Consider the following 27930-nt stretch of genomic DNA (forward strand, 5'->3'; position numbering starts at 1 on the left):
AACACTCCCGATATAACATATACTAACCCGTGTGATTCGACATTCAACGTGCAAATCAGTGAGCCCATAGATTAATGATCTGAATTCGGTTTCAAAAATGTTGAAAACTAACTGAAGACTTTTCAAATTTTAATATTCAGTTAGTCTTCTCTAATTAAATAGTAAAACTTTCCCCCTTACTAAATGAACAATGTTAAGCAACTTTTTTAAGGAAGACAGACAGACAAGCCCCATAGCACAAAAAATTGCTTTTTAAGACATCATCTTGAATACCAAGGAACTCAATATTTTCTTACATCATACACAAGTTTAGCTTTAATATAATAATTGACAAGTAATATACCAAATAATTGTAGAAAAAAAGCACTCGAACCGCCTCCCGTATTGAGATACACCGGCTTAGCTCGATTAATTTCGGTAATTTTAACACGACCGATGAATATGTCTAAGAAATTAATTAGAAATGTTCTATATATAAAAACTGGTTAGAGAACTTTTTAGAAAATTATCAAATTACATACTATATATCATAAAAATTCTCATCGTAAAGGGCAACTACATTTTTGGTCATATAATTAACATGTTTTTTTTATAAAAAAAATTGTCCATATTTTTTTCTAATTTCGTCACTTTACACTGAAATGTTAATGTGATATTGGGGACATCAACATCATCGGTGGCACATCATATTTTCTGATGTCGCGTCATCATTTTCTATTTTGATGAACAATTTCAGGAAATTGAAAAAATATGAATTAGTGGATTTGTTCGATAACAAGATCAAAAATAAAAAAATATACAAGTTAAATGACCAAAAATATATTTTTTCTGCATATACTTGAGGACTATGGAATTTTGATTTTTTTTTTTACATAAATAAAAAATAATATTAAGTGATGGCGGTGTTTTACTTGCACAAGGTGCAGAAGTTGACTAGACAATCAATTTAATCTATCTAATTATCAAGCTAATCTTCTTCTATTTTCTGCTTTTGTTTAAATTTAGTGTTAGTGGTTAACAAAATAAGGAAGGGAGGAAGTGTTATTGATCAAGCTTCAACTATAGACAAACACTTGTGTGAGACGGTCTCACGGATCGTATTTTGTGAGACATATATCTTATTTGGGTCATCCATAAAAAAGTATTACTTTTTATACTATGAGTACTACTTTTTACTATGAATATCAGTAGGGTTAACCCATCTCACATATAAAGATTCGTGAGACCGTCTCAAAAAAGACGTGCTCTCAACTATAATTCAACTTCTCCCTCAAGTTTAAAACATGAATCATAGTACTAAATGTCTGCTTTGAACAAGTCATGTATATATGTTCTAGTAATCATAGACTTAAAAGGATTAACTTTTACAAATTGAACTAAATATAAAATTATTTTAAAAAATAAAAAGAAAGTTAAATTTGGTTTATTCACATCTGGAAACTGTGGAACTTCAAAAATTATATTACCTGCTCCGATCCTTTTAAGAAAATGTCAAAACATACTTATCTGAGAACGTACGTAGGCAAAAAAAAATTCAAACTAAATATATATTTTAATTAAAAATTTGATGGCCAACTCCAAACAGTTAGGTAACGAGATTTCCTCTACCACCAGCTTCCAGTTTTCCGTGGATCATTTATTCGGAGTATCCTTTCACGCAATCGCAGGAAAATCTGCAGAAAGCGCATGTATAAATATACTCCAAATGCAAACCAATTTCACGTACTACACAACATTCTTAAATTAATAATATTCTCCGAAAAGGGAGTGCTTGTCTTGAAGAAAAGTGAGGATTTACGAGTAAAAATATTCATGGCGAATCATCTTGTTCTATTGTTCGCATGCGCTTTGGCTTTATTGGCTTATTCGTCTTCTTCATTTGCTTCGGCTGCGATCGTCGAACATTCTTTTCATGTAAACTTTCTAATTATATCTGTTTTCTTGGATATATAGTTAACCATTCATGCATGCAGAAAAATATATTTAATCTTCTGCATGTCTATTTACTACAGTTTTTGCAGCACATGGATATACGAGTCTGATTCTATTAACTTTATTTTAGCATTAAATATGTTGCTCGATTAAATTTTTTTAGTACGTATAAGAGTTTTCATTCCATGAGAATGTTGAAGGAGAGTGGGTTAGTGTGGTTGACCGGCCATATCCATTTATTTATTTGTGTAAATTTTCAATAATAAATAGGAGGGGAAATGGAAAAACTTGTGAATATATATTTCCCCAAGATTAATTTTGATATTGCTAACTTTTAGTTACGTGAACGCATGCTTGCGCAGGTGAAAAATTTAACCGTCAATCGACTCTGCAGAAACCAAGTGATCACTGCAGTAAATGGCAGCCTTCCGGGGCCAACCCTCCGCGTCAAAGAGGGCGACACTCTGCTCGTCCACGTTTTCAATAAGTCGCCCTATAACCTAACCATTCATTGGTAATTAATTAAGCCGTAACAATACACGCATTTGGGATATATATATATATATATATATATATATATATATATATATATATATATATATATATTATTCAGTTTGGATTGATTAGCACGCAAGTACCCTGTTTCAAATTAAGGCCATTCTATGTGACAAAATAATCAAATAGTTTTTGACTTTCTTGGGAAACATATTAATATTTTTTTGTCAAAGGTGAAATAAGTTAAAATTAGTAACTGGTATTCGTTTGATGTGCAGGCATGGGATTTTCCAGTTGCTCAGTGGATGGGCCGATGGACCGGAATTCGCCACCCAATGCCCAATCCGGCCAGGCCAGAGTTACACTTACCGATTCACCATCACCCGTCAAGAGGGTACCCTATGGTGGCACGCACATGTTCAATGGCTTCGAGCCACCGTTCATGGTGCCCTGATCATCAGGCCTAAATCCGGTCGATCATATCCATTCCCTAAGCCACACAGAGAAGTCCCAATAGTTCTTGGTAAGTCAAGACTTTCTGTGTGAATCAACTCAATCGTATTCGAAGAAAACATTTCAACTCAATTTTATGAAATATTTTTGCCATCCAAAAATATTAAATCACAATACTCTCAGTTATTAATAATAATGACTGCAGGAGAGTGGTGGAATGCTAATGTGATCGACGTGGAAAATCAGGCGCTAGCCACCGGAGCTGCACCGAATCTGTCTGATGCCTATACTATAAATGGCCGGCCCGGTGATCTTTATCCATGCTCCTCCAACCGTAAGTCTTACACAAAATTTGCCTTTTCGTACTAATGTTTCATATACAAATTTAATGGGCTGTGATATCATTGTGATCTTAAATGTAGACACCTTTAAGTTACAAGTGCAGCAAGGAAAAAGATATCTCCTCCGAATAATCAATGCTGCACTCAATAACCAACTATTCTTCAAGATTGCCAATCACAAGATGGAAGTGGTGGCGGTTGATGCTTCATACACGAACCCCTACAACACCGATGTCGTCGTGCTAGCACCAGGACAAACCACAGATGTAATTGTAACCGCGGATCAGACGCTGGGACGATACTACATGGCCGCAAGTCCTTACGCTAGCGCGGCAGGTGTTCCCTTCCCCAACACCACCACAACCGGTATCATAGAGTACAAAGGATCCACACGGTCTAAACCCATCATGCCCATTCTTCCTGCATTTAACGACACCCCCACAGCACACAAATTTTTCACCAACTTAACTGGGCTTGTTACTGGACCCTTTTGGAACCCGGTCCCGCGCGATATAGACGAACACATGTTCATAACATTTGGGTTGGGCCTGTCCGCTTGTGGGGCCCCTGGAAACACGTCATGCTCGGGCCCATTGGGCCAAAGATTGGCTGCAAGCATGAACAACGCATCCTTCCAATTCCCCGCCAAGTTGTCGATGCTTGAGGCATTTTTCAGAAACGTCGGGGGAATATACACCACTGATTTTCCCGACAATCCGCCGTTGCGATTCGACTACACGAACCCGAATAACAGCTTGAATCGAGCGCTCGTGATGACTACAAAATCAACAAAGGTCAAGAAAGTGAAATACAACGCAACCTGTAGAGATTGTGCTTCAAAATACTGCCTTGATCGGGATAGAGAATCACCCTATCCACCTACACGGGTTCAATTTCTTGGTGTTGGCTCAAGGGTTTGGGAACTTCAACCGTACAAACGATAGCGAAAAGTTCAATTTCGTCAATCCACAAGAGCGTAACACCATCGCGGTCCCGGTGGGAGGATGGGCAGTGATAAGGTTCCAAGCGAATAATCCAGGTGTTTGGTTGATTCATTGTCACTTGGATGTGCACTTACCTTGGGGTTTAGCGACAGCTTTCGTGGTCGAAAACGGGCCGACGCTTTCGAGTAGGCTTCCCCCGCCGCCACCAGATTTTCCCAGATGCTAATTGTCACTGGGAACATGATTTTACCTTATTTTTGGTTGGAATTTAATTATTATTTGTAGTCACATTGTATTGTTTTTTAACCTGAATAATTAGTTTGCATGCCTTTCCTATATTCTTGACAGTTTATAAATGTTTATTTCCCCAAAGCCAAATTTTTTCGTTGATTCTTGCAATAGTGACATTTTGATTTCTGACAAGAAATGAAACTAAACACAAGGATTTGGGCTCACGGGTATTTTTATTTGTAATATATATAAACACATATTTACGAATTAGAAACCAAGTGATTTATATTTAAAGCATACCATTAACATTTTAAATACAGCAAACCCAACACATTTATTCTTGTTAACTCAACTAAAATAACAGAGAACAAATCCCAATCAGCCCGAAAAAATATGAGCCCGACATCCCCAATTGGCCATGCTTCAAAATTAATTAGAAAGGGGTGGGAGCAGGGGCATCAACGCCGGCGTAACCGTCGCTCAAAATCCCATACATGCCACGGTGCGAGCTGCTCTTCTGTTTCGCGCATATCTCCGGTAAAAATTCGTCTGCCAATTAAATCATGAACAAATACTGAATAACTCATAATGTATAAATCACCGAAATCATCAATGAAGTTCTAAAATGGTATCTTCATTACCTTCGCCTACGGCTAGATTGTAATACAGGTCGACAATGTTCTGGCAATTCTCGTAACATTCCGGTGAGCAGAGGCTAGCGGCGAATCCCGGCTTCAGGAAGGCGTCGGAAGATATACCGACGGATTCCCGGTCAACGCCACACGCTGCCACACACTGATCATTCTCTATGTAGCCAGACAATTTATCGGCCAACACTTCCGATGTCTTGCACGTGTATTTCTTGTTACTTGCTTCGTTGATGTAGGTTTCCAGCACGCATCTCTTCCCTGAAGATGCGATCGACAAGGCACACAGCTCCGTCGGCAAGTTCTCGCAGATCAACTCAGCTGTATATATAATACACAAAACAGCACATAGTATTATTATTGTTTAACTGCAGAGCGAGTATCACTGTCAGACCTTCTCACGAATACCTTCTCACGAATCTTAATCTGTGAGACGGGTTAACTCTACCCATATTCGCAGTAAAAAGTAATACTCTTAGCATAAAAATTAATACTTTTTCATGAATAACCCAAATAAGAACAAATACGATCTGTGATATCATCTCTATTAAGTTTTTGCTTTAACTGCATGTACACAAAATTGGATAGATACATGCTGAATTAGGAGAAAAATTCGGAAATTTTGTGGAAAAAAAAGCCTCGACGTATACCTATTATCCCGTGGAGGAAGAGAGAGCAAGCCAAGAAGATAACCAATGGCAACTTCATGGAGGAATACATGTCTTTATTGGATTATGATTTGTTGGGTTGGTTTTTGGGGTTTGATTTTTGTTCCAAGTTTATGCATTTGAGAATGGCCTTTATATAAGGTGATGATCTATTTAAGCAAATTTTAATTTGGGGAAGGTGGAGAGGAATCGGAGCATAAGTTTGGCCTTTGATTTCTGAATTTCCCTTTTATTATTATTCTTGCAAGAATGTAAATTTATCAGTTTGATATTTGGACAGGAAAAAAACAAAAGTTTATCATTACTTTATTTATTGACAGATTCGTTAGAACGTTGGTTCGGCAAATTAACACTTAAACACCGACTTAATTGCAAGTCTCTCACCCCAATCTTGTTGGTTTGTTATGTAAAACTGTATAATCACTGAGATTTAATAAAGGAGAAAATGCACTAATATCCCCGGAAATGACGGATGTGCGCACCAAATCAGGGCGGTGAAGGTGAATCCAATTGTTGCACAAGATCGACTACTAGGCTGCTGCTGCTATTGACCATAATGCAAGTAAATCTCTGGGGAATTCACGAAAACTTGTTTTGAACTAAGCTATGTTGTACCAATTCCAGATTAATGAACAATAATTGGGATTTGAAAAGAAATATGTCAAAAACTTTTCAATCTCGAAAACCTGATCCGTGACAAGAAGCAGAAAATAAAGAACAAATGAATAAAAGATTGAATGAACACTGGGTCACACCGATTGCTTCCAATCTTGTTTTGAACTCGTTCTCCTGTCATTTTCTTCACATTCAATTGTTTTCCTTCAGCTAATTCTAGAGGGTGGAGAAAATTCATTTCCTCAAACACCCCATGAGTCCAGATAGTTATATCTGGATCATCCAATATATATTTACATCAACCAGTCACCATGTTCTACCAAACACGACGCTATCTTCTCCGAGGGGCTTTCAGGCCAAGTTTTTGATCCAGTTCTGCATGCTTCATTTTCCAATAAGTCGTGCTGTTACACACACAATCCGGATAAGGATTTGCATAGAAATTTTCTTCTGCTCTTGGTACATCTCCTTGTTGCCTAAGATATGGCTTTCCTACTCTGTTTGAATGTAATCTCTTTACTCTAACCACGAAATCGTCCCAAGACAACCCGCCATTATCCAAGGAATTTATCAGTCTAACAAGTTTCAACCTGAAAAAACAACAGAACCCATAAAAAACAGAACAGATGACCAAAAGAAGAAGTATCAATATCTGAACAAAAACCTGTTGGGATTAATCGTCCTTCTGAACCCTTCATACACCCTATGCCCCTGCACGGCCTTCGCCATATTCCCATCATACGTATAAACGAACACGTCACTTTCCACAGCTATAATATAGTCTAATGCGGCTAAACGGTTCTGGTATAGCTTGAAAGGCTCCAACTCTTCTTCGGTTGCGAGTGTGGAGTGCGTGAAAACGTTGGGATATTCTTCCCGAAAAGCGTCCATGCTATTTTTACCGTAAATTTCACCAGCCACGATGTATATCCTTGTTGAAGAAGGATACCCCATAGCCTTGAGAAACAATGCCGCTTCCCTCGGAGACAAAGGGCAGCCCCCTTGTAGTCTCTTTAGTCGGCTGTCGATTTCTTTCTCTTTCCAATGCTTCACACTGTACCTCATTTCCCGCAATTCCTCAGCTTCTGCCGCAGTCAAGTTATTGCTGCAGCCTGTAAACGCAAGCATATCTTTCTCGTACCTGAATAAACCATTGGGGCTTCAGTACATAAACATCATGGAGTCTAAATGGCCAAGAAAATGAACGACAATTACCTCAAGTGAAGCGCAATAAACGGTTTTCCATTGTCTCTTAGCCTATCCACCAATTTCTTTCCGAGGGACTCAATCTCAGGCGTGTAACGAAGAGCTTCATAATTTGCACGACACCTGAGTTTCTGTAGAGAGGAGGCGAGGCCATTATTTACCAATCTTGTGTCGGTATGCGTGAACATTATAACCTTTCGTCTCGTTAGCAAACGATGCATCTCTTCTTTGTAGTAGCCACCCTGTGTAGAAATCATTATTCAACAAGAACCAGATATTTACCACGCTAGCATATTACAGTTGTTTGTAAGTTACAAACCTTGGACCAAGAAATGGGAGCTTTTAGAAAGGGCTTCACTCTTGCATACTTCGGTGGCAAAGCTTCAAGAATCTCGATATCATCTCTCAAAACTTCGATAAAATTTCTCCAGTCGAAAATATCCTTAAATTCGCTGAAACAAATAAAACACATGTATATCAATCATCATATCATATCAGACGATCAGTTCAGCAAGATCTACGACTTTGCTAACGTTAGGAGGCCATACCTAGGATCTGTCCAAAAGTTATTATGATCAAGGGACGGAAGCACGAGAGTGGCATTCATCATCTTCGCTATCGTTACCATGTCACATATCTATTGTCAAAATTTTAAAATCAAAATCGGTAAATAAATTTTTTTTTTTCCAAATTTATGCCAACTTCAATATTATAAGGAAACATAATTTTGAACTTACTCCCATTCTCATTTGATTCAGACCCCCATTGGCATTAACTAGAATATATCCGTCGGTCGTGTTACCCGTCCCTGAAAAGGATTCAAAACATTCCATTATCAAACAGAAGATGATGCGCGCGCTAATCAAAGATATGGGAAAGGAGATCTAAAATCAACGCACTGATGCGATTCCTTGGTCGATGAATGCATTTGTAGTAGCTTTCACGGGTTGGCTTTGTAAATATTTCTTCGACCTACCGCAAAGATTTCGAAAGACAAGATTTTAACTGGACTTTGTTGGTGATCATTGAATATTTTCAGATAATGTCTGAACGAACATAACTGTCCATTAATGGTGAATGTGCGTCAAAGGGAAATTAAATCAAAATTTCAACGCTCGTTTTGTTTGTTTCCCACTACTAACTATTCGTGGAGCAGACATAGGAATTTCTATTTTCTATTTCATGAACAATATTAATTACTCAAACCTAAGGAGGAATCTGTTCATACAACTTTTGAACTTTTGTTATATTTAATTTAATGATATGCATCTTCTACTATATAAAGTTGATGTCCTTTATCTACTAATTTTGGCATTATTCTCACAACGAAGATTTAATGCCCAATGCAGCAGTATTAAATCTTCCATATTATAGAAATATATAAAGACCCACCGGGAGTTCCTGCATCAGCCGGGGTTGCACAAGATCACGGGAAGAAGATTCTGAATCAGCCACCGCATGAATCAAATGATCATTCCTGTAATTCAGAACAATCAAATTCTCTTCCCCTCGCCACCCGAGTCTTCCGGCGATCGCAGCCACCCTCCCGCCGCCGCCCGTCAACATAGGGAATCTAAGAAAGGCAGTCACGGCCACCAGCATCAAAAGCATCCCAAGAATCGTACGGACTATATGCTTTCTTGAAAATAAAGAAAGCAAAGCACCCCATAAACATAGCACGCACTTTTCGAGCCACAGAACCCATTTCTCAGGAAGCCTCCTGCGTACCAACAAGTACCGAACGACCAGGTGGTGATGGTGTTGGTTTCCCCCGCAGCCGCCTCCGTTATACTGACACACGACTCCATCAATGTTGCTGCTGACGGACTTCAAATTCAACACCGTTTCTGAATCTTTATCGTTTTTAGAATGACCAAGAGAGATCTTCACTTGACCAGAAAACTTCTCATCGTTCGTCAACGACTCCGCCACTCTCCGGCGATGGTGAGTGAAGATTTTGATTCTACTGCCGCTTGACATTGCCGGTTGAACTTTAACAAACAAAAAATAACGATGGTGGGTTGATCAAGAAAATGAAAGGGAGAGTGAAACAAGGTGAGGGGAGGTTTATTAACCGCTAGTATGCAAAAAGGAGTTTGATTTTGGAAGGAGACCGATATTCATGGAAGTTTAAAGAGATGGATTCATGTGAGTCTCTGTGATCGTTTTTCACTCGTAGTACTTTTCGATTATATAGTTTCGGATCTTTGAGGGTTATGCATATCACTTTATCATTGATAAGATTTTATTTGATCTCTATATCCGAATTTTCTTGTTTTAAAATTAAAATTTTCTCATCTCTTAAATCTTTCAGAATTTTTTGGATTTTTTTTTTACATTTTAAATTTAATTTAAAAATATCATGATTCATGATATGTGATAACGTGCTCGGGTATAATACTTTATCCCCAAAAAATTTAAATATAAAATTTCGCTTTAAAATTATGTTTTGAATTAAAAATTGATAAAATATATGAAAATTTGTTTTTTTAAATCCATTAACTTATTCAGTTTTGGGTTTTGGTCAATTAAGTTTTCAAATTTTGATTATGATATTTTAACTTTTAAATTTGGTTATTTTGTTCTATTTTTAGATGTCATAATTCAGTAATTTTTTATGTCATATCTTCAGTTGGACCAAAATAGTCAGAAATTAAAAATTATTATATCAAAATGAAAATTTGAAAACTTAGTAGATCAAAACTCAAAATAAAATGCACAAGTGGACGAAAAAAACGATTTTGCAATTATACAATTGTGTTAGGAGTTTTTTTTTTTTTATGTGGTTAGCTGCTAAAATAAGTCAATGAATTCATTATTGCAAGGCAAAAACTTGTGTGAGATGGTCTCACATGTCGTTTTGTGAGACGGATCTCTTATTTGGGTCAGCGATGAAAAAATATTACTTTTTATGCTAAGAGTATTACTTTTTGTTGTGAATATGGACAGGGTCTACCCGTCTCACATATTATGATCCGTGAGACGGTCTCACATAAGACCCACTCTTATTACAAATATAACGATTGTATTAAACTAATTAATCCATTACGTATGCATAAAATGTTGGATTTATTCAATACAAAAAAAAATTAGCAAAATAAACGTAGATAACTCCAACTTGAACATGAACAAATAATAAATAGATATTTTCTTACAAGAACTTGTACCTGATTTAACCTGATAAAAATCATATTAAAGTGATATAAAACTCTTTAGGTTTGTCATGAAAACGAAGAAGAGTACAGTTTACCAAATTTTTTATGACAAATTATATAGACTTGGACTTCGAAAAAGATATTAAAGATGATCGATTCTTGATTTCCATAGCCATTATGTGTTGTGTCCCATTGTTAGGGCCACATATAATAGACCAACAAGTTTAATAATTCTCATAAAATACTAAATTTTGAAAATTATAGATAATAAAAACCAATTTTTATACAAAAACAAATATGAGTTTAAGGAATTTTTTCATTAAAAATTGAGTATAGCTTGTTGGCACACAAATATATGCACGTTGACGCAATTGTTAGTTAACATTTAGCCTCGAAAAGTAATAGGCTGATGTATCCCACCACGCCGGTTAGAACATGACAAAAACTTGTATAAAATAGTCTAACGAGTCGTATTTTGTGAGACAGATCTCTTATTTGTGTCGTCTACGAAAAATTATTACTTTTTATGCTAAGAATATTATTCTTTACTATGAATATCAGTAGAGTTGACACGTTTCACAGATAAAGATTCGTGAGACCGTCTCACAAAAGACCTACTCTCAGAACATATAGAGTAACTAACCACAAAAATGACGAGTAGTTCATTCAATTTTTATAAAACTAATTATGTTTGTAAGAAAATTTATATATAAATTGTCACTATTTTTTTTATTATTTATGATAAATAAACTATATCTCGTACTTGTATCATTCCATCACCAACCTGTTATGTTAGGTAGACGGAAATTCAAGAATTCCCGAAATTTTTTAAATAAGACATATACCAAAATATATTCCCATGTATATAAGTGTAATACAGTTGTTTAAATTTTTTTTTTCTATTAAATTGACATCTGGGGATGCGTATCCTCGGAAACTTTGTGGATTCATCCAATTATGTATTAAAATGATTATAATATAGGTTTAATGTAATCAAACCTGCCCCTATTGTCTGCAAATCAGAGAATGTCACTTAAAAAAAAGAAGAGGGGAATTGTATCAAAATGATATCAGGCTCTAGTATTGTCATGGTTACCCCAAGAGCTTTTTTTTTTTTTTGGAATTTTGTGGTATTTATTTAGTTTGCTACAAGTTTTACTAGTGTAGTCTATCTGCCTGCATTTCGTGCTTGTATAGTTTGAATAATTATTGAAATATGGTAATTTTGTTATTTTCAACATAATGATTTTTTTCGTGTTTTTCTAATTCAAATGATTTTGATAAGTTAATAACATATGTTAATTATAGATAAGTTAAAAATTTATCAAAATTAGATTTTTATAATACAAATAAAAATTTAGCATAATTTAAATAAACCGAGAGGGTATGCTCTCAATCTTAATAATAATAATAATAATAATAATAATAATAATAATAATAATAATAATATATATATATATATGTGTGTGTGTGTGTGTGTGTGTTGACTTTTTTATAAACTAATGTTGCGAACAAAGGTGCACGTTTGATCATCTGAGAAGTGTCTGCAAAGTGTCAAATTATTACAGGGCTCACCAATAAATTTCATTCATTCGTGATACATGACCAAGTCTCATCCTACAACTTCGTTTTCAGGTTTGTTAAATATTTTTTTTCTATAAAGGGCTTGGCTTTGTCGGGTTGTTTTATCGGGTTATGATGTTGCTGAAATCCGGGATGGTTGCTGGGAGGTTGAATCTACATTTGTGGAGTTTGGATCGGATCTTCGAAATCTGGAAGCACAAACAAGAACGTTAGAAGGAGGTCAGAAGGTTGTTCCGGTCTAGTCCCTCCGGCGTTCAAGTCAGATAATAGAAAACAAAAAGAATACTATGCTTGTAGAATGAGTAAGTAAATGAATGAATAAACAATAAATATAACCTGATATTTATAAGAGAAGACTAAAGTCCTGATTTGATTGATCTAGATTCTCAGAATCTCGGATGGAATTAGATCAAACCTTTATTGGCTGGATGTATGTGGGCTACTCCGTTAGCGTCTAGGTAGGAGCTCTCGTGGGCCGGAGCCCGTCTACAATCTGGATCCTGTAGGAGGTCGGCCAAAAGCTTTCCAATCGGCGAGATGCCATCATCTAGGAGGGCAGCTCGGGACATGCTGCAAGGTCGGCCATCAGTTTCTGTGTCATGATTACAAGCGTCTGGTAGGTCGGTCGAGATGACCTCCTGCATGCTCTCCTACCAACTTCGTGCATTTGAGAGGACCTCTTGTCGGGGCTCTATCATGAAGATGATCTCACATGACTTTCTGAATACCGAGCTCCTACTTTTCTGGGCTACCGAGAGTGGGCCGGACCCATCTCCAGTCTAGAAATATCAGGTTAATTGTCTGATCTCAAACAAATCCCTTCTTTTGTCTAATACGCGGGTTGAATTTTAAATTTTTCCTACTCTTCCTCAGTTAAATGTGCATTTTTACTTAGATAACACGTCAATTCAGTGATAAAAATTCGAGGCTTAACCGAAAATCTTAACTGTAATCTAGACTTTGAACAAGGTTAAGGCAAAAACTTGTGTGAGACGGTCTCACGGGTATTATTTGTGAGACGGATCTCTTATTTGGATCACCCATGAAAAAGTATCACTTTTTATGCAAAGAATATTACTTTTTATTGTGAATATGGGTAGGGTTGACCCGTCTCACAGATTATAATCCGTGAGACGGTCTCACATGAGACTCATTCCAAGGTTAATTATCCTGCACAAAAATAGGTCGATATACATTTAATTTTCCGGTACAATAACAAAATAAGATGATATAGTAATTGGGCTTATCAAATTTCAATAGGCCTAATTATATCGGGCTTCTATCGAAGCATTGGCCCAAAGTTTGTTGGGCATGCTTTATACATCCTCTTGCGGGCTGCGACTGTAACCAGGGTTTAGTCCTCCATTTACGCTCTCCGCCACTGAAGCTTTGGAACGTCAATAATGGTGAAGGGCCGTCAAGGAGAACGCGTTAGGTCAGATAAACATTCAATTCTTAAACAATGATGCCCCTTTTCATCCGGCATATATGAATGTTGCATTTTAGATTTTTTTTTTTGCATTTTAATGATGTTTGAATCGATAACAGCTCGATTGTCTTGATCTTGTTTCTTTGAATTTTTGCAGGCTTTATGTCCGCGGAACTGTACTTGGGTACAAAAGGTAAGGAAAACCACCCTGATTTATTTGTTAGCTTGGAGTATGCTGCGTGTTGTTTACTGTTGGATCGGTGGAAATTGACAATACTGGCGATAGGTCGAAGTCGAACCAGTACCCAAACACGTCCTTGATACAGATAGAAGGAGTGAACACGCAAGAGGAGGTTACGTGGTACCAGGGTAAGCGGATGGCGTACATTTACAAGGCTAAGGTTAAGAAGAACGGATCTCACTACCGTTGCATTTGGGGCAAGGTTACCCGACCTCACGGCAACAGTGGTGTTGTTCGTGCTAAGTTCAAATCTAATCTTCCCCCAAAATCCATGGTATATTGGCTCTTTCAACTAAAATTTCCAATGTCAGAAGAGATCATCTTCAGTAGAATGTTGGTAATTACTTTTCACTAATGGTTTGTCATTGTTTGTTTGTGAAACAGGGTGCTAGAGTCAGGGTATTCATGTACCCTAGCAACATATGAGCCTATGAGGTAAAAGTTTTTATCTTTCCGTTAAATTTCTCCATATTGATCTTGATCTCATGTGATCAGATGGACAAGTGTATGATGTTGTATTTGTGCTATTATTTTGCATGTTAGTTGTCGAAACCAGGTTCATTGATGGGAAGCTTGGTCACTGGGAAGCCTCTTAGACCATGATAAATTTGTTAGTGTACTGTGTGTCATTGTCTCATCTGCTATGCTTGTCAAGCCGACGTCTGAAGTTACATGTCAGTTTTTGAATCTTTTATGTTCATTAGTCTTAAAATGAATGGATGAAAGTAAACAATTTTGGTCGACAGCATCTAGTTTTGGTGTGGTGAGCTCACTGATTTGCAATGCTTGCCTACTCGGGTGATATATGTCTGTCTATCTATGTGTTCTTTCTGTTCATCACCGGTCTTAAAATAAATGTGCAAAAAGTATTTTAGAAATTGGGCGACTTCATCTTGTTTGGGTGTGGTGAGTTCATCAATTTACTGAGAAACATGATATATCATATAGTTTGGTGATCCTAATATAAACGTTTAAAGTTAAAAGTGATGTCTTATAAACTGAGAACAAAAGCAATATATTATATTTAACTGTTCGCTGTGATCTAGAAACTCATCAAATCTTGGACAACCAAAACTTAAAATATATCAATGGATATATTTCTGTACAAAAATAATATATCCTACCATAGTTGATAGGAATTCTGGATATCTGCAATTGTTAGCTTGATGAATTGAAGGGACGAGATATGGCAGAAAAATACTTACGAATTATTAAATGACTCGAGGTAATCCTCGATCCACATCCACATATTTATTTATCATGTTCATCTATACGTAGAAACATGAATTTTGAGAAAAACCCTAACATGAATGAGGGTGTAATCATCATCATGAGTCCTCCAAGAATTTTGAGAGTAAAGTCATCATGATCAAATGATGTATTACACATAATGAGTTCATCGTTGATGGACTTTGCATACTGCAAGTATTCAGTGGTTGTTTTGTGCCTTTATTGAGAAGGCGGGGTCGTTCCTTCAATTGATTGAGTCGGCCGCGAGTGGGCTTAGCATAGGTGTGAGACAAGATTGTCCATGCTTCCTGAGATGTCTTTGAAGAAACGATGAATGGAACAAGAGTAGGAGTAATGGAGCGTGCTATGGCACTTAAAAAATAAGTTGATCCTGTTGAACCCACGAGATGTAATCTGGATTTGGAATTTCCTCATCATTGCTTTTCAAGATAGATAGATGACGGAAAAGGATGAGATCCATCATTAAATATCATGAGACCTTCACCCAGAAGAATGACATGAAACTGAAAACGGCAAGAGCTATAATTACTAGACGTAAGTTTGATCATGATCTGGTTGGTTGGGTTTATGGTGATGAGATTTGAAAAATTGGAGGTGGAGGGTGGTGGAAGAATTTGAGGTGCTGGCTTTTTCTTTATTGGTGTCGGGCTGTCGGCCATGGAGAATTGTAAAAAAAATATTGGATGCTTGTTAGAACTTATAATGGCTCTGGTACCACGTAAGCCGAGAAGACAACAAAAGTAGAGTAGGATATTTTATTGTATTTCATTAAATCATTTGATTACAGTTTGTGTCGGTGCAATATATTTGCAAAGAAATGAAAATAATTACAATAAATACAAAGATTATAGTTGGCTAATTCTAAGGCTATTCATCATGCAATCAATATTAAAATGGAAGATATTGACAAGAAATGTTCTGCCATAATTCAAGTGATGATTATATAAGAACCTTCCAAATTTATCATACTATGGGAAGTTCTGCTATGTCACATTGAGTACTACCTATTGCCGGTTTATGATCTGTTTTGTTGCAGGATTCAAATAGGACTCACTTTAAGTGATCTTTTGAATATGCATTTTGTTCTGTCATGGTCATAAAGATAGGAATGTCATTTTTGCATTTGTTTGCCTATAGCTGTCATATTCTCAGTGTAAACATTCTTATAAAATTGATACTCAAGAAAATGTTATTCAACTATTCAGTATAACATGTAAGGCAAACTATTACATTTATGGGTGATAATTTCAAGGATCATTTGTAACTGGAACCTGTACAACCACTGGACTTGATCGTTCTCAGGTCAATTAAACTCGATACAAATTCAATAATTTCATACTCGTGATGATTGATGCAGGCGCGGCTCAAACTGTGTATATCTTTCTTACTTTCTTTATGCGTTTACGACAAATAGGGCAGGTTCCAGAAGCCTCGGCTATCCTGTAAAGTAAAGATCAACTTATGGTTACTTCTGACCAAGAATCGGTTCTTAAAAAAGTGCAGCTGACCTGACATCAATTTACTCGAGCTCGAGATACTTGATTTTTCAATCACCAATTAAATTAGTATGACACATAAGTGAAGAAGTCTAAACTCAGTCGAAACATGGCTCCAATTGAGCTTCTGTCACTCTTCCCCCTACAATAGATTAGGACGAGTATGGTGGTCGAAATTACCTTGTGGCACATCTAAAGCAAGCGACACAATGTGCACATGGAAGGAAGAAACAATCCCTGGGAGCGTCAAAGCATATTGCACAGAGACGCCGCAAGCTGTTGTGCTCACCATCTTTGACATGCTTCCCATCCCGTGCATCTTCAAGAGACTCGTCCTCCTCTGAGACAGACACATACGAGGAACCCCAACTCGAAAGATCATCATCTTTCTGTGAGAGCAAAGGGCTTCTCTCAGGTCCCGTGTCGCCCACTTGTTCTCTTCTCCTTTCCTGATCGGTGCTCTTGCAATGGGTGGAGGTGTGATAAATGAGTAGCACAAGAACAGTCATTCCACCTGCATTTATAAAGAGATTGAAGAAATCACAGATATTTCATTGATATAAATTCTATAAGAGTAAATTTAGCGGGAAAAGAAGTACCTAGACCAACAATATACGTAAACCATCGAGGTTCATATGATATTTTAACATACCAGCCATCATTAGCCATCTCCTACAGTAATAGAGAAGAATCCTCAGTTTATGTGACTTCTTAGCATAACACAGGAACACGGATATTCACATGTTCGCATATGGAGAATTGCTTTTACCATTTTCTGATGAGGAGCAAGGTGATGAACAGGAGAATGACTCGGTAGTTTTATAGTGGAACAGGTCGAAAATGTATTTGTTGCCAAAAACAATCAGCGAAGAAAAACTCACAGGTTTTCGACCAGGAGTGGTAAGAAGAGCAGCACTTCCGCTTGGGATATAAAGTTTGAAACTACATTGGTCCGGCGCAAGCGCACACTGGTAACTTGCTTCCGTCGTATTGTAGAGAAAAGCCTTTATTTGGATCTGAAGCTGCACCTGTCAAGGCATCCAATTTCAGTAAACACCGCAAATAAAGTAAGAAGAATAAGAAAAATTTAATCTATTAGCACATCAATGAAAATTCAATTGGTGGATATTTTGATATACCAAGTGAGAATTTTTGTCCGATTCTTAAAAATGATGGACTCCATGACCGGTAACTTCAGGAAAATAAGTATCACCAAGATCAAATTATCCATTGAAGCTCTTCATGCACGTGACAAAAAACGTACTTTCATTTAAGTTGTAATCGTTAAAGAGTGACTATTCTACAAACCATTCAAGAACACTTGCCTCTTCTACTTCAGAATTCAAGTTCCCCAAAGCTATGTAGTATGGAGAAGATTTGGACATATTTTTCTGAACTGAGCCATTTCCTGTAGACAATAAACCGATGAGATTCAACAACTAATATAACAAACACTCAAAACTTGACCTTATTTTACCTCACCGCGAATGATATTCCAAGATAAGGCTGCATTTGGATACAAAGGATCCTCAAGCCACACGTCTAGACCTTCTTTTCCTGGAATGAAGCGGCATGCAGAGAAATCTCACAGGGTACCCAAATAATAAGAAAACCCACAATCTAAAAATACACCACTAGTATGAGTTGCTAACGTAAAAGAAATCAATCAACTTAAAAGTGTGTCTTAAACAAGTCATTTAATAACGATAAGTGTTAAGCATGTGTCGTTAACAAATTACTGTCCTAGCATGACCCGCGTCTAATCAATCATTACCGGCGAGGGTAAACACTTCCGTACCGGCGTAGGCAAATACTTCTCCACCGTTGTAGGTAAAATACTATTCCACTTTAACTTTAACCAAGATAATGTATTTGAAGAACCCAAAGATCAGTATCACTTTAGATTCCAAGTTCCTGGAAATGTACTGTCATTCTGTCAAACGAGCAATTAAAATGCACCCAAAAAGCTATCATGAAACTCCTTGATTTTTTCCATCATCACAATTACTGGTGCCTTTCACCACCTACCAAAGTTATTGAGCTCAACAATATAGCATTTGAATAGGACAAACATCAAAAGGCAAATAAACTAATCTTGCACAGGCTACAAAACTTTTGCATAACTGTCAGATTCTCATTCTGTGAGTTCTAATTTCTATCTGTAGCAATCAGCAATACACACGTCCTCCTGTGTACTTCTATTCTCCAACTACTGAGATATTTTTCCATGATCTACTTCCTTTGTATCAGGTCTCTGATTGCTAAAAGTAAACTTATGCGTTAGAAATTAACTATTACCTTCAGCAATTATCAGAACGACAGAGGATGAACTTAGGGAGTTCACTGAATAGGATATGTTTATTTGAGACCCTTTATTCAAAAAGAAATTCCATTCCTGTGATAAAAAGAAGTAAAAAGTATATCCCTTAAGTCCACTGTCACCAAGTAGAAATCAAAACGGAACTACTTGAAATCACATTCAGGATTAAATCGATTCTTAAAAAACTCACCTTGTGGGTTCTGGAAGGGAGAATAGTTGTGTGGCTTTCTGACCATGTGATCATGACATCAAGGGGAGGAATTTTATCGAATCCATACAACATCGGCCCTTTACCAGTTTTGAGTTCCAGCACCTGGCACAAGTCAATATTAACTCTAATTTCGATATCTTGGGTGCTAAAATATAGAGATTATTTATACAAATGTGAAGGCATTCCATTCCATATAGTGAAATATAACTAGATAGAAAGACAAACTAAAATTGCAAGTTAACTATAGTTTACCTTCATAGACTCCACAAATAGATGGTTGGGATTGAACAATATCGATGAATGTGGTCCAAGCAGTACATTTTCAGGTGCATACACCCCATATATCAGTATCATACAGCCTGATAACAGAAACGGAGCAGACAAACTCACCATAGATGGACTCATTGCTTGCCATTCTAAATTAGATGGACTCATTGCTTGCCATTCTAAATCGTTTCACTTCTATAATTTTTAATAGTAGCAAAATCCTATATTATCACAACGAAAACTGCAGGTTCTATTATCAAATTTCATATTATAATAACGTAAAATTTCGCGACAAAATGATAAAAATTTTACCAAAAAAACAGAAAGTGAGCATGACGATGACGCAGGACCAAGCATCGCTATGCGTAGCCGGGAAAACCTCATTTTCCGTCGCAGTCAAGTGATCTCTGTGCAGAGAGTTTCCGGAATATTCGAGATTCCTTTGAGGAAACGGCAGCGGCGGTGACTCTTCAAAATTCTCCCCATCTTCTAACACCTGCAAACCTGAAGCCGATCCAGTACCATCAACAAAATAGTCTTCCCTTATCGATCTCTGCACCTCATGGTGTTCCATTCAGAATTCGATCGGACAAATCCTGCAACAACAAAAAAAAACACATAATAATAGTAAAGAACAAGATTAATTCACCGGATACGAGCATTAATCTTTGAATACAATTACGGAGATTTTTACGTGTTGTGTGAGGAGATTTTGTTTGAAGATGACCGTTTGCGAATTCTTCGTGTATTTTCATATTTATTATTATTATTATTTACCAAACAGACTGCTTGAGCGTTGAAGGTTGGTTGTAAACGAGACGGTTAGGTTAGTTATGTTTAGATTATTTATGGTCACACTGTCAACCAATAATATAGTGACACGTTTTAAATTTTTTTATACCAGATGATTAAAAAAATGTTTAAAAATTTATGCTAGTTTTGTAATAACTTTGTAAATGGAGATGATACAATCATTTTCTGATAATAAGAAGAAAGTATCTAACATTCTACTTCTTTATTATTATTTTATTTTATTTTTATTATTAATCATAATACTATTTTATAGTGAGAAAGTAGCTTTCGTCATAAAAAAAAATTGCTTTTGAGTAAGAGTAAGTTTCTTGTAAGACGGTCTCACGAATCTTTATATGTGAAACGGGTCAATCATATCTATATTCACACTAAAAAGTAATACTCTTAGCATAAAAATTAATAAATTTTCATAGATGAACTAAATAAAAGATTTGTCTCACAAAATACAACTCGTTTTGTACTCGAATAATTAGCTATTGAATTGTTGAGCCATGTTTATTAATATGGAAATGAGTCGGGTTTAGACTAAAAATTATATTGAACTCACCTTGAGGCTTGAGCCAGTCAACAGCTCCAAAAGCGAGTCCAGGGCCGATAGCAGCTTTTCATAAATCAGGTCGGATATATATAAACAACAATTTATTTTTATTTATATAAATTTTCAGGGTGTGACTTGCAATAATTATCTTTTTTCTTTCTTTTCGGTTACTAATTTACTATTATAGTGTTATGGTTGTAAATTAACTTTGATGAATACATATATTTTTTTTTTTGAAACATGAACCCATATATTATTATTATTATTGTATTCTTGTGTAATTACTAAAATTTAAAACATTTACTATGCTTAGACTTTTGCAGGTCTAGTCCAAATTGGATCGTGCGGGTTTTATGCACACTATTAAATATGAAAATGTAAATTTTCAAACAAAACAAAAAGCGAAAAGGGAACAATTGACAATTGTATTTTCCAGCTCATCACATAAAATACCTAAAAAACCAAACGAGATCCACAAAAGCAACTGTCTTATAGGGCTACAATAGTACTTTCATATATTACGTCAAACTCATCTTGTTCGATAACCCCACCTTCACCCGTTAAGCATAATCATCGGAGCGAGTCGCCTTTCTCACTTTCTTCCAAGCGAAATTTTGAAGAAACTTGTGGGAAATTTGAATAATTTCTGTGAAGTCCCAAATCCAAAACCCTAGTCGAAGGCAAATTGGTCACGGATATCGAGAAGAGGCCTCATTGTTCATATCCCGCCAGAAATGGGGGATTTCAATCTGGCCCTGGTGATTGTGGCGATTGTTGTTTGTGTATTGGTTTTTGTGTTCAACTTGTACCTCCTCGTTAATTATCAGCACCCTGATGATGTTAACCAAGCATATTTCCCCAAATTCGTCGTCGTTTTGGGGCTATCAGTCGCCGCAATCTCAATTCTCATGCTTCCAGCTGACGTGGCAAATCGTCAGGCCTGTCGCCACGCGATTTACAACGGCGCTTGCAATCTCACTCTACCGATGAAGGATTTGTGGCTCGCTGTTTATATCGTGGACGCTATCCTTGTTTTCTTCGTTATCCCCTTCGCTATGTTCTACTACGAAGGAGATCAGGACAAGTTAGAGTTTTTCGATTGGTGGTTTTAAATTTGATCTATTGATTTTATATGTGAATTTGGTCCTAAATTGTTGTGACATTCGTGTTTTTTTCTTCAGGAGTGTGTGGAAGAGGATGAAAAGTGCACTGCTGTGGGTGATTGTGACAGCTATTGTCTGTGCACTCGCTCTTGGAATTTTGTACGGTAAGTTATTGGCAGTTTCTTGCTCTTTTGTGATTTTATGGGTTTGAAGGTGCATGGTAAATGAGCTTTGAGTTAAGGAAGTTGCATACTAATCAAATCATACCGGGAAACTGATATGATAGCGAATTTGAGATCTCTAGAGAAACTTTGTTTTAATCTGCAAGTTTAATAATACACATTGAGTCTTATTCACCCTTTTTATTCTACTAACTTCCTGTAACCAATTTTTGCAACTGAATTTTAATTGTCTATTCACTACATGATTAAAAATACATTTATTTGTATCTAACATTGATGATATAATAAGCTAATCTTCTGAAAAACTTGCTACTCGCGTGAATCGCTTATCCTTTGGCATATCACTATTCACCCGGTCAAGAAGCACCTTGTACTCAAGGTGAAGTGGTGTAAAAGCGGAAGCCACGACTACGAGTGTAGAAAATTTGCCTTAGTTTGAACCATCGAGCCCATCCAGTGCTTTCACCGCTTCGACAGAGAAACCACTTTCATCGTCTTCCTTTTATTTCACCACTCTACGACCGCTATATCATTCAATTAATTATATGGTAGGACAACCACCCTTCTTGTCCGGCTTCTTCTTTTGGATCGACCATGACCACCTTAAGTTTGGATTTTGCTTTCGAAAATGCACTGGAAATTGAATGTTTCGCCTCAAAATTACCTCCCTTTCAGCTCACAATCCAATGGACACATGGAGCATATTTGTGTTCCCTTCTATTTTCTGCTCCAAGTATTCTTTGTTAGAATGAGCAGTGTGGATGTGATTCTGCACTTGGGTTAGGTTCCTGGAATCCACGCTGAAGCCTCCTTCATTTCAGGTTCCATTTCCTTTTTGAAACAATCTTTCAACATTGCCATTATATCCCTTGCTGTTTGGTGGACCAATTCCATCTTCACTTTGGGGGAAAGGGGATGATCTTGAGTGTTGTTGGTTGCCACTGCTTTTACCCTCTCGCTTCTTGATTTCGAAGCGTACAAATTTTCCCCAAAGCAGCACGGCCCCTCAAGATTCATGGAGCTAAATTGATTGTCGTTTGCTGGAAAATTCTTGTACCATGGTTGTAAAAAAATCGAAATTGATCGGTGATTGCGACTGATTTTCAGCAGCAAGATTTTGATTCTCTGTTGTATTGCCCCACTTCTGCATCCGATTTCCACAGGCCGACTGCAAAATCTTTCTTTGAATTGGTTAGGGCTTCAATACTAGTGTTTTGTTTCTCGTGGTCGCTTGATTCTCTTGAAGCGTATTGAGCTTGATCATGGTCGCTTGGTTCTCTTGAAGCGTAGTGAGTTTGGTGAAAATTTCTTCCAACCTAGCCCTTCAACCATTGTTGAACGGTGCCAGAATTCAAAGAATTAACAAAGAACAATTGTACTGGTGGATGAATCGAAGAAACAAGAGCACGATTTGGAACCAGAGCACCAAATGATACGATAGCGAATTCAAGATTGCTGGTCTCCTAAGAAAATAGATCAAGAATAAGAGAGAGAAAATTGTAGAGAGAAGCTTTGTTTAATCTGCAAGTTCAATAATACACTTTTGACTCTCATTCCATCCTTTTATTCTACTAACTCCATGTAACTAATTCTTGTAACTGCATGTTAATTGTTCATTCACTAAATAGATAGAAGTACATTATTTCATATCTAACCACTATTTGCATTAATCTCTTCCATCTTGCTTGCGGCGTACTTGTATCAGAAATTTAAACCCTTCAGTTCCAACTTATTAGTTACTGAGTGACTGGACGAATTAATACATTGCAAATAGATCATCGAGGATTTATTTCATTATTTGTGCAAAATATCCTATACATCCTGCATATCAAAATCTCTGCCTGCTTGTTTTATATTAAGTAGTTTAGTGGTGGTTATATGTGCTGGATAGTATTTCATTTTCATCAAACAAAACACCATTTAAATATTTGCCTGACACATGAAATTGGGGAGGGAATGTGTTCTGTAAGTTAGGATTTTTGCAAAGATTAAGAATGAACAGGTTATTTTGCTCAGGCAACGAAATTAAAATCGGCAATGGATGAACTTGGAAGTGGGAAGGATTTTTTGGAAATATGGACGAATACCGTCAGGACCCTGTTTTTGTTCACATTCTTTTTTATTGTCCTAGGCCTTTTGGGGAAGGTGGATTTCACAGTTAGGCACCTATCCTCATCCACTGAACCTTTCTCACAGTCATTGACCTTCTCCAGTGGACAACAATGTGTTGGAAGTGGGCAAAGACAGGTCAGGGAACACATCAATCAATCTAATTTCTCGTCAGTTTCACTTCTTGATTCTTTCAATAATTATTTTTTCTTCTTTCAGTGTTCTGCATATTCTGCCAGTGCTTCATCTGAGACAACATGGACCATGCACGCGACCTTCCCAGAATATGTAGTTGCGCTAGCCACAATTGTTGGATCTGTCCTTTTCACTGTAAGATCAGCTACAAAATTTCTTCTGAAAAAAGGTCCTTAGATGTAACAAATCTCCAAATCCTATGACTTCCTGTTGTATTTACTTGTGCAAACTATGTGATGTTATCTTTAGCATGCTTTAGTATCTTTGAACACTTTTTACAAAAAAAAATTGCTGAGGTCTCATAAAAAGGAAAAATAATATCTTTGTACATCACTTCCATATTCGATACATCATTTCAAGTTTTGACGTGCTGGAATTCAGATCTTTGGTGGTGTCGGCATTGCCTGCCTTCCACTGGGAATGATATTCTCATTTATCCACCGCCCAAAGGCTGTTATCACACGTTCGCAGTATATCAAGGTACTCATTTGTCTAATGGACTTCATTCTTTTCCGCATTGACCTTGGAAAAAATTCATTTTTCAGAAGTTTCAGTAATGTGTACAATTTTCATATGAGGCTTATATCTCATGATCTGTAGGAAGCAACTGAACTGGGGAAAAAAGCAAGAGAACTGAAAAAAGCAGCTGATGCTCTTCACCAGGAAGAAAGAAGTGGCAGCAAGGGTAGAAAATGGCGCAAAAATGTGAAAAGTGTAGAAAAGGTTGTGTGTAGTGTTTTGTCTTTTTCCTGTTCTTTTAATCTTTTGTCTGTGTCTGAGGACGGGTTTTTGGGGTCGCGATCCATTTACATTCTTTCAAGAGTTTCTTTATTTTAATTCGAAAAAGTGATTTTCATATTTTTACTATCCAATAACTACACAGGAACTACTACTTTTGGAGGAGGACGTGAAATCTTTGGAAGAAATGTACCCTCAAGGAGAAAAGGTGATTAAATGAAACAGATAAATTACACCTTCCTTCCTGAAGTGAAATTATTAAAAGAACAGAAAATGAAGGTAATACCAAAAAATAACTTAATGAAGGTGTCTAAATCTAATCTATTCAGGCTGAGGCATCTTGGGCTATGACCGTGCTTGGTTACCTCGCGAAACTGGTGTTTGGAGTTATAGGGTATGTCCTTTCTTGTGACTTTTCTGATGCGTTCTTGAATTTCCTTTTTTGATTATCCATGCAAAACTGATACTCATCGGCTGTGGATCATATATTGGTAATAAAAATATCGCTGCTTGAATATTAAATAAATTGATGGCTGGTTTTATTCATGTGGAAGTCTATTTGTCCTTGCTGTGGGCAATAGAATTGGGGAAGGGTGGTTATGTGTTCAAATGCAGATTGCACGGATTTTCTGGGGGCAAGATATTATTGTTGGATGGTGTGTTGAATTTCCATTGCTGCAGCTTGCATTGACTCATTCAGATAGCTTTATTTATTTAGTTTTGGTTCTCTGCCAATGTTTTGATGCTTTTGCTTAGTTGAGCTTTTAACATATTGAAAATGTAATGTTGCCTTGTACAGGTTAATCGTTTCAGTGGCTTGGGTTGCGCATATTGTGATATATTTGCTGATTGACCCCCCTCTTTCTTCTTTTCTTAATGAGGTGTTCATCAAGTTGGATAACGTTTGGGGTAACCAAAAAACTTTTGTTTGTCATTTGTCTTGATCTTCCTTCAAATTTTACACATTTGATTGGAATGGCAGCTGCTTCTACTTTTAGGTCTGCTGGGTACTGTAGCATTTGCATTCTTCTGCTTCTATCTCCTTGTGGCTGTGATTGCCGGGGAAATGATGCTTGGCATGAAATTGGTTTTCATTACGATCCATCCTATGAAGTATGTATTAGCAGTGTCAATTTTCTTTCCTTTCTTTTACATGCTTTGTTATCACTTATTTGTGTTCATGACTTTTGTTTTAATGATTATTGTTTGACATTAGTACCGATATTTGCAGGTGGGGAGCTACACTTATGAATTCGTTTCTTTTTAATGTGGGTCTTATTCTTCTTTGTTCAATCAGGTAATGAATGCCTTATTATTGGCATCCCACCTTCACGTGCCAATCTTGAAAATTTTTTATTGAATTTTTTAAGAACTCCGCCAAAGGTTGCACCATATCGTCTCTTTGGATCAAAATACAGTCACATAGCACAGTTCACACCATTACTTTTAAGCAATTTCTTGTCACTTGATACATGGTTATGTCAGTGATTTTCTTTTTTGTACAGCATTAGCAGATCCATTAATCAAAAGATCCAAGTTTTATTAGTCCCCACTCTTTAAGATGTCCAAGTTACTAACACTATTGTAGAAGCTGCAATGAACCAAATTATGAGAACCCTCATTTTATCAAGGGATTTATTGAATGCAACTCTGTAACCTCTGCTTCAACTAATCATTATCTACTGATGGTGCATTTTGTATTATCTTTCACTTGTGCTTATTGTGAACTTCTACTGCAATCGCTGGACTGCAGTGTGATTCAGTTCTGTGCTACTGCATTCGCATATTATGCACAGGCTACAGCAGCTCAAGAAATATTCGGTCATACCCTGCAATCCCTTCGGGGAATCAAATATTTGTACAAGTTAGTTAGCATCTTACGCTCTTGTAAGTTCTTGTGCTTTAAATTTCATGGTATTAAAAATTCATTTGCTGCTGCAGGTACAATGTGTTTCAAATTGCATTTATTATTCTAGCAGGGCTGACATTTGTATATTATGCAGCTTTTGTAAGTTTTCATAACCCGCTCTATCCCTATTACCTTTTTCTTTATTCATGTGAAGTCTAAGCTCAAATGTGTGAAAACCTGCTTTCTAGGGATGGAGAAGAAAAAAGCCGAGTGGCAGATTCCAGCTTTCCACATGAACATGGTGTTATGACCAAATTTCAACGCATGAATCTTCTGTATTTCTTGATTTATCGCTTATCGAGCGATTTCAATCTCGGATATTTGTGTTCCGGTTTTGTGCGGCTTCCTTGCCTGGAGTAATAGACTAACACCATCAAGAACGAATTTACACTGGGACAGTGGAATTTGTAGTCGTATGTTTGTAGTGTGCTTCTCCGGTATAGCGTCATTGCCTTTCATTCTCTTGTGTATGAAGTTATATCTTTTTAATTGAGTTGTGAACCATCAATTCATGTATTTATATGTACTGTGTAGGATTGGTTTGAGAATTATCCTTGGTGTAACATTAGAATCAGTGATAACAAAAATGCTTGTTGGACACCTCTTTGCAATTTAGCATATTTACTTCCTGAAGCTTGGGTCTGGTACTTCTATTTATTTTTCAGTTGTAACTGTTAATATAATTTCAATTTCAATTGTCGTCAAGCGTTCATTGATAGTTTGATCTTTTTTAATTCAAGTTTGGGTTCTCATTGCACTGTTTTTGGGACATGTCACTAAAATATCAAGAAAACACACTCTTCTATGGTTTAATGTTTTAAGGACGTCCACAATGTACGAGAGCGATCCAAATTCGT

At 36.7% G+C, this 27930-nt stretch overlaps 6 protein-coding genes across 10 annotated transcripts; 3 read left to right on the forward strand and 3 right to left on the reverse strand.

Annotated features, from left to right (window-relative positions):
• The first annotated feature begins 1736 nt into the window (after nt 1-1736).
• On the forward strand, nt 1737-4532 carry LOC140804643 (laccase-7-like). The gene is given in 6 exon segments (XM_073160718.1): nt 1737-1914; nt 2295-2446; nt 2706-2950; nt 3086-3214; nt 3303-4042; nt 4044-4532. Coding segments are annotated over 6 exon segments (1716 nt in total). The 5' UTR covers nt 1737-1812; the 3' UTR covers nt 4392-4532.
• A 202-nt stretch (nt 4533-4734) lies between these two features.
• On the reverse strand, nt 4735-5826 carry LOC140804145 (uncharacterized). Its single transcript, XM_073159974.1, has 3 exons — nt 5694-5826; nt 5038-5364; nt 4735-4945 (listed from the first exon to the last, which is right to left on the reverse strand). The coding sequence occupies exons 1-3, from the start codon at nt 5761-5763 to the stop codon at nt 4830-4832; spliced, it is 513 nt and encodes a 170-aa protein (XP_073016075.1). The 5' UTR covers nt 5764-5826; the 3' UTR covers nt 4735-4829.
• Nucleotides 5827-6357: 531 nt separating this feature from the next.
• Nucleotides 6358-9753, reverse strand: LOC140805976 (O-fucosyltransferase 19-like). The gene is made up of 8 exons (XM_073162373.1): nt 8925-9753; nt 8432-8504; nt 8270-8340; nt 8081-8169; nt 7852-7984; nt 7542-7774; nt 6991-7467; nt 6358-6916 (listed from the first exon to the last, which is right to left on the reverse strand). The coding sequence occupies exons 1-8, from the start codon at nt 9510-9512 to the stop codon at nt 6658-6660; spliced, it is 1923 nt and encodes a 640-aa protein (XP_073018474.1). The 5' UTR covers nt 9513-9753; the 3' UTR covers nt 6358-6657.
• A 3832-nt stretch (nt 9754-13585) lies between these two features.
• Nucleotides 13586-16528, forward strand: LOC140804450 (large ribosomal subunit protein eL33y). 4 transcript variants are annotated; one of them, XM_073160490.1, is made up of 5 exons: nt 13586-13706; nt 13858-13893; nt 13987-14215; nt 14326-14376; nt 16229-16528. In XM_073160490.1, the coding sequence occupies exons 1-4, from the start codon at nt 13675-13677 to the stop codon at nt 14365-14367; spliced, it is 339 nt and encodes a 112-aa protein (XP_073016591.1). In that variant the 5' UTR covers nt 13586-13674; the 3' UTR covers nt 14368-14376; nt 16229-16528. The 4 variants fall into 4 exon arrangements, with proteins under 4 accessions (XP_073016591.1, XP_073016588.1, XP_073016589.1 ...); XM_073160487.1 differs by lacking the exon at nt 16229-16528 and adding an exon at nt 14485-15968; XM_073160488.1 differs by lacking the exon at nt 16229-16528 and adding an exon at nt 14498-15968.
• Nucleotides 16508-20285, reverse strand: LOC140804448 (E3 ubiquitin-protein ligase APD2-like). Of its 2 annotated transcripts, none has more exons than XM_073160484.1 (11): nt 20181-20285; nt 19799-20082; nt 19472-19578; nt 19199-19321; nt 18987-19083; nt 18171-18245; nt 18014-18096; nt 17570-17716; nt 17288-17360; nt 16869-17202; nt 16508-16632 (listed from the first exon to the last, which is right to left on the reverse strand). In XM_073160484.1, exons 2-11 carry the CDS (start codon nt 20058-20060, stop codon nt 16557-16559), a joined length of 1377 nt encoding a protein of 458 aa, XP_073016585.1. In that variant the 5' UTR covers nt 20061-20082; nt 20181-20285; the 3' UTR covers nt 16508-16556. The 2 variants fall into 2 exon arrangements, with proteins under 2 accessions (XP_073016585.1, XP_073016586.1); XM_073160485.1 differs by having other exon boundaries at nt 17570-17710; nt 18008-18096.
• A 1080-nt stretch (nt 20286-21365) lies between these two features.
• LOC140804400 (LIMR family protein At5g01460-like) lies at nt 21366-27706 on the forward strand. Its single transcript, XM_073160402.1, has 14 exons — nt 21366-21921; nt 22019-22104; nt 24254-24369; nt 24451-24561; nt 24808-24906; nt 25027-25149; nt 25310-25372; nt 25494-25558; nt 25964-26073; nt 26163-26277; nt 26396-26461; nt 26918-27028; nt 27106-27172; nt 27262-27706. The coding sequence occupies exons 1-14, from the start codon at nt 21572-21574 to the stop codon at nt 27307-27309; spliced, it is 1530 nt and encodes a 509-aa protein (XP_073016503.1). The 5' UTR covers nt 21366-21571; the 3' UTR covers nt 27310-27706.
• The last annotated feature ends 224 nt before the right edge of the window (nt 27707-27930 follow it).

The sequence above is a fragment of the Primulina eburnea genome, chromosome 11 (assembly GCF_022965805.1).
Source record: "Primulina eburnea isolate SZY01 chromosome 11, ASM2296580v1, whole genome shotgun sequence".
Classification (NCBI taxonomy): Eukaryota; Viridiplantae; Streptophyta; class Magnoliopsida; order Lamiales; family Gesneriaceae; genus Primulina; species Primulina eburnea.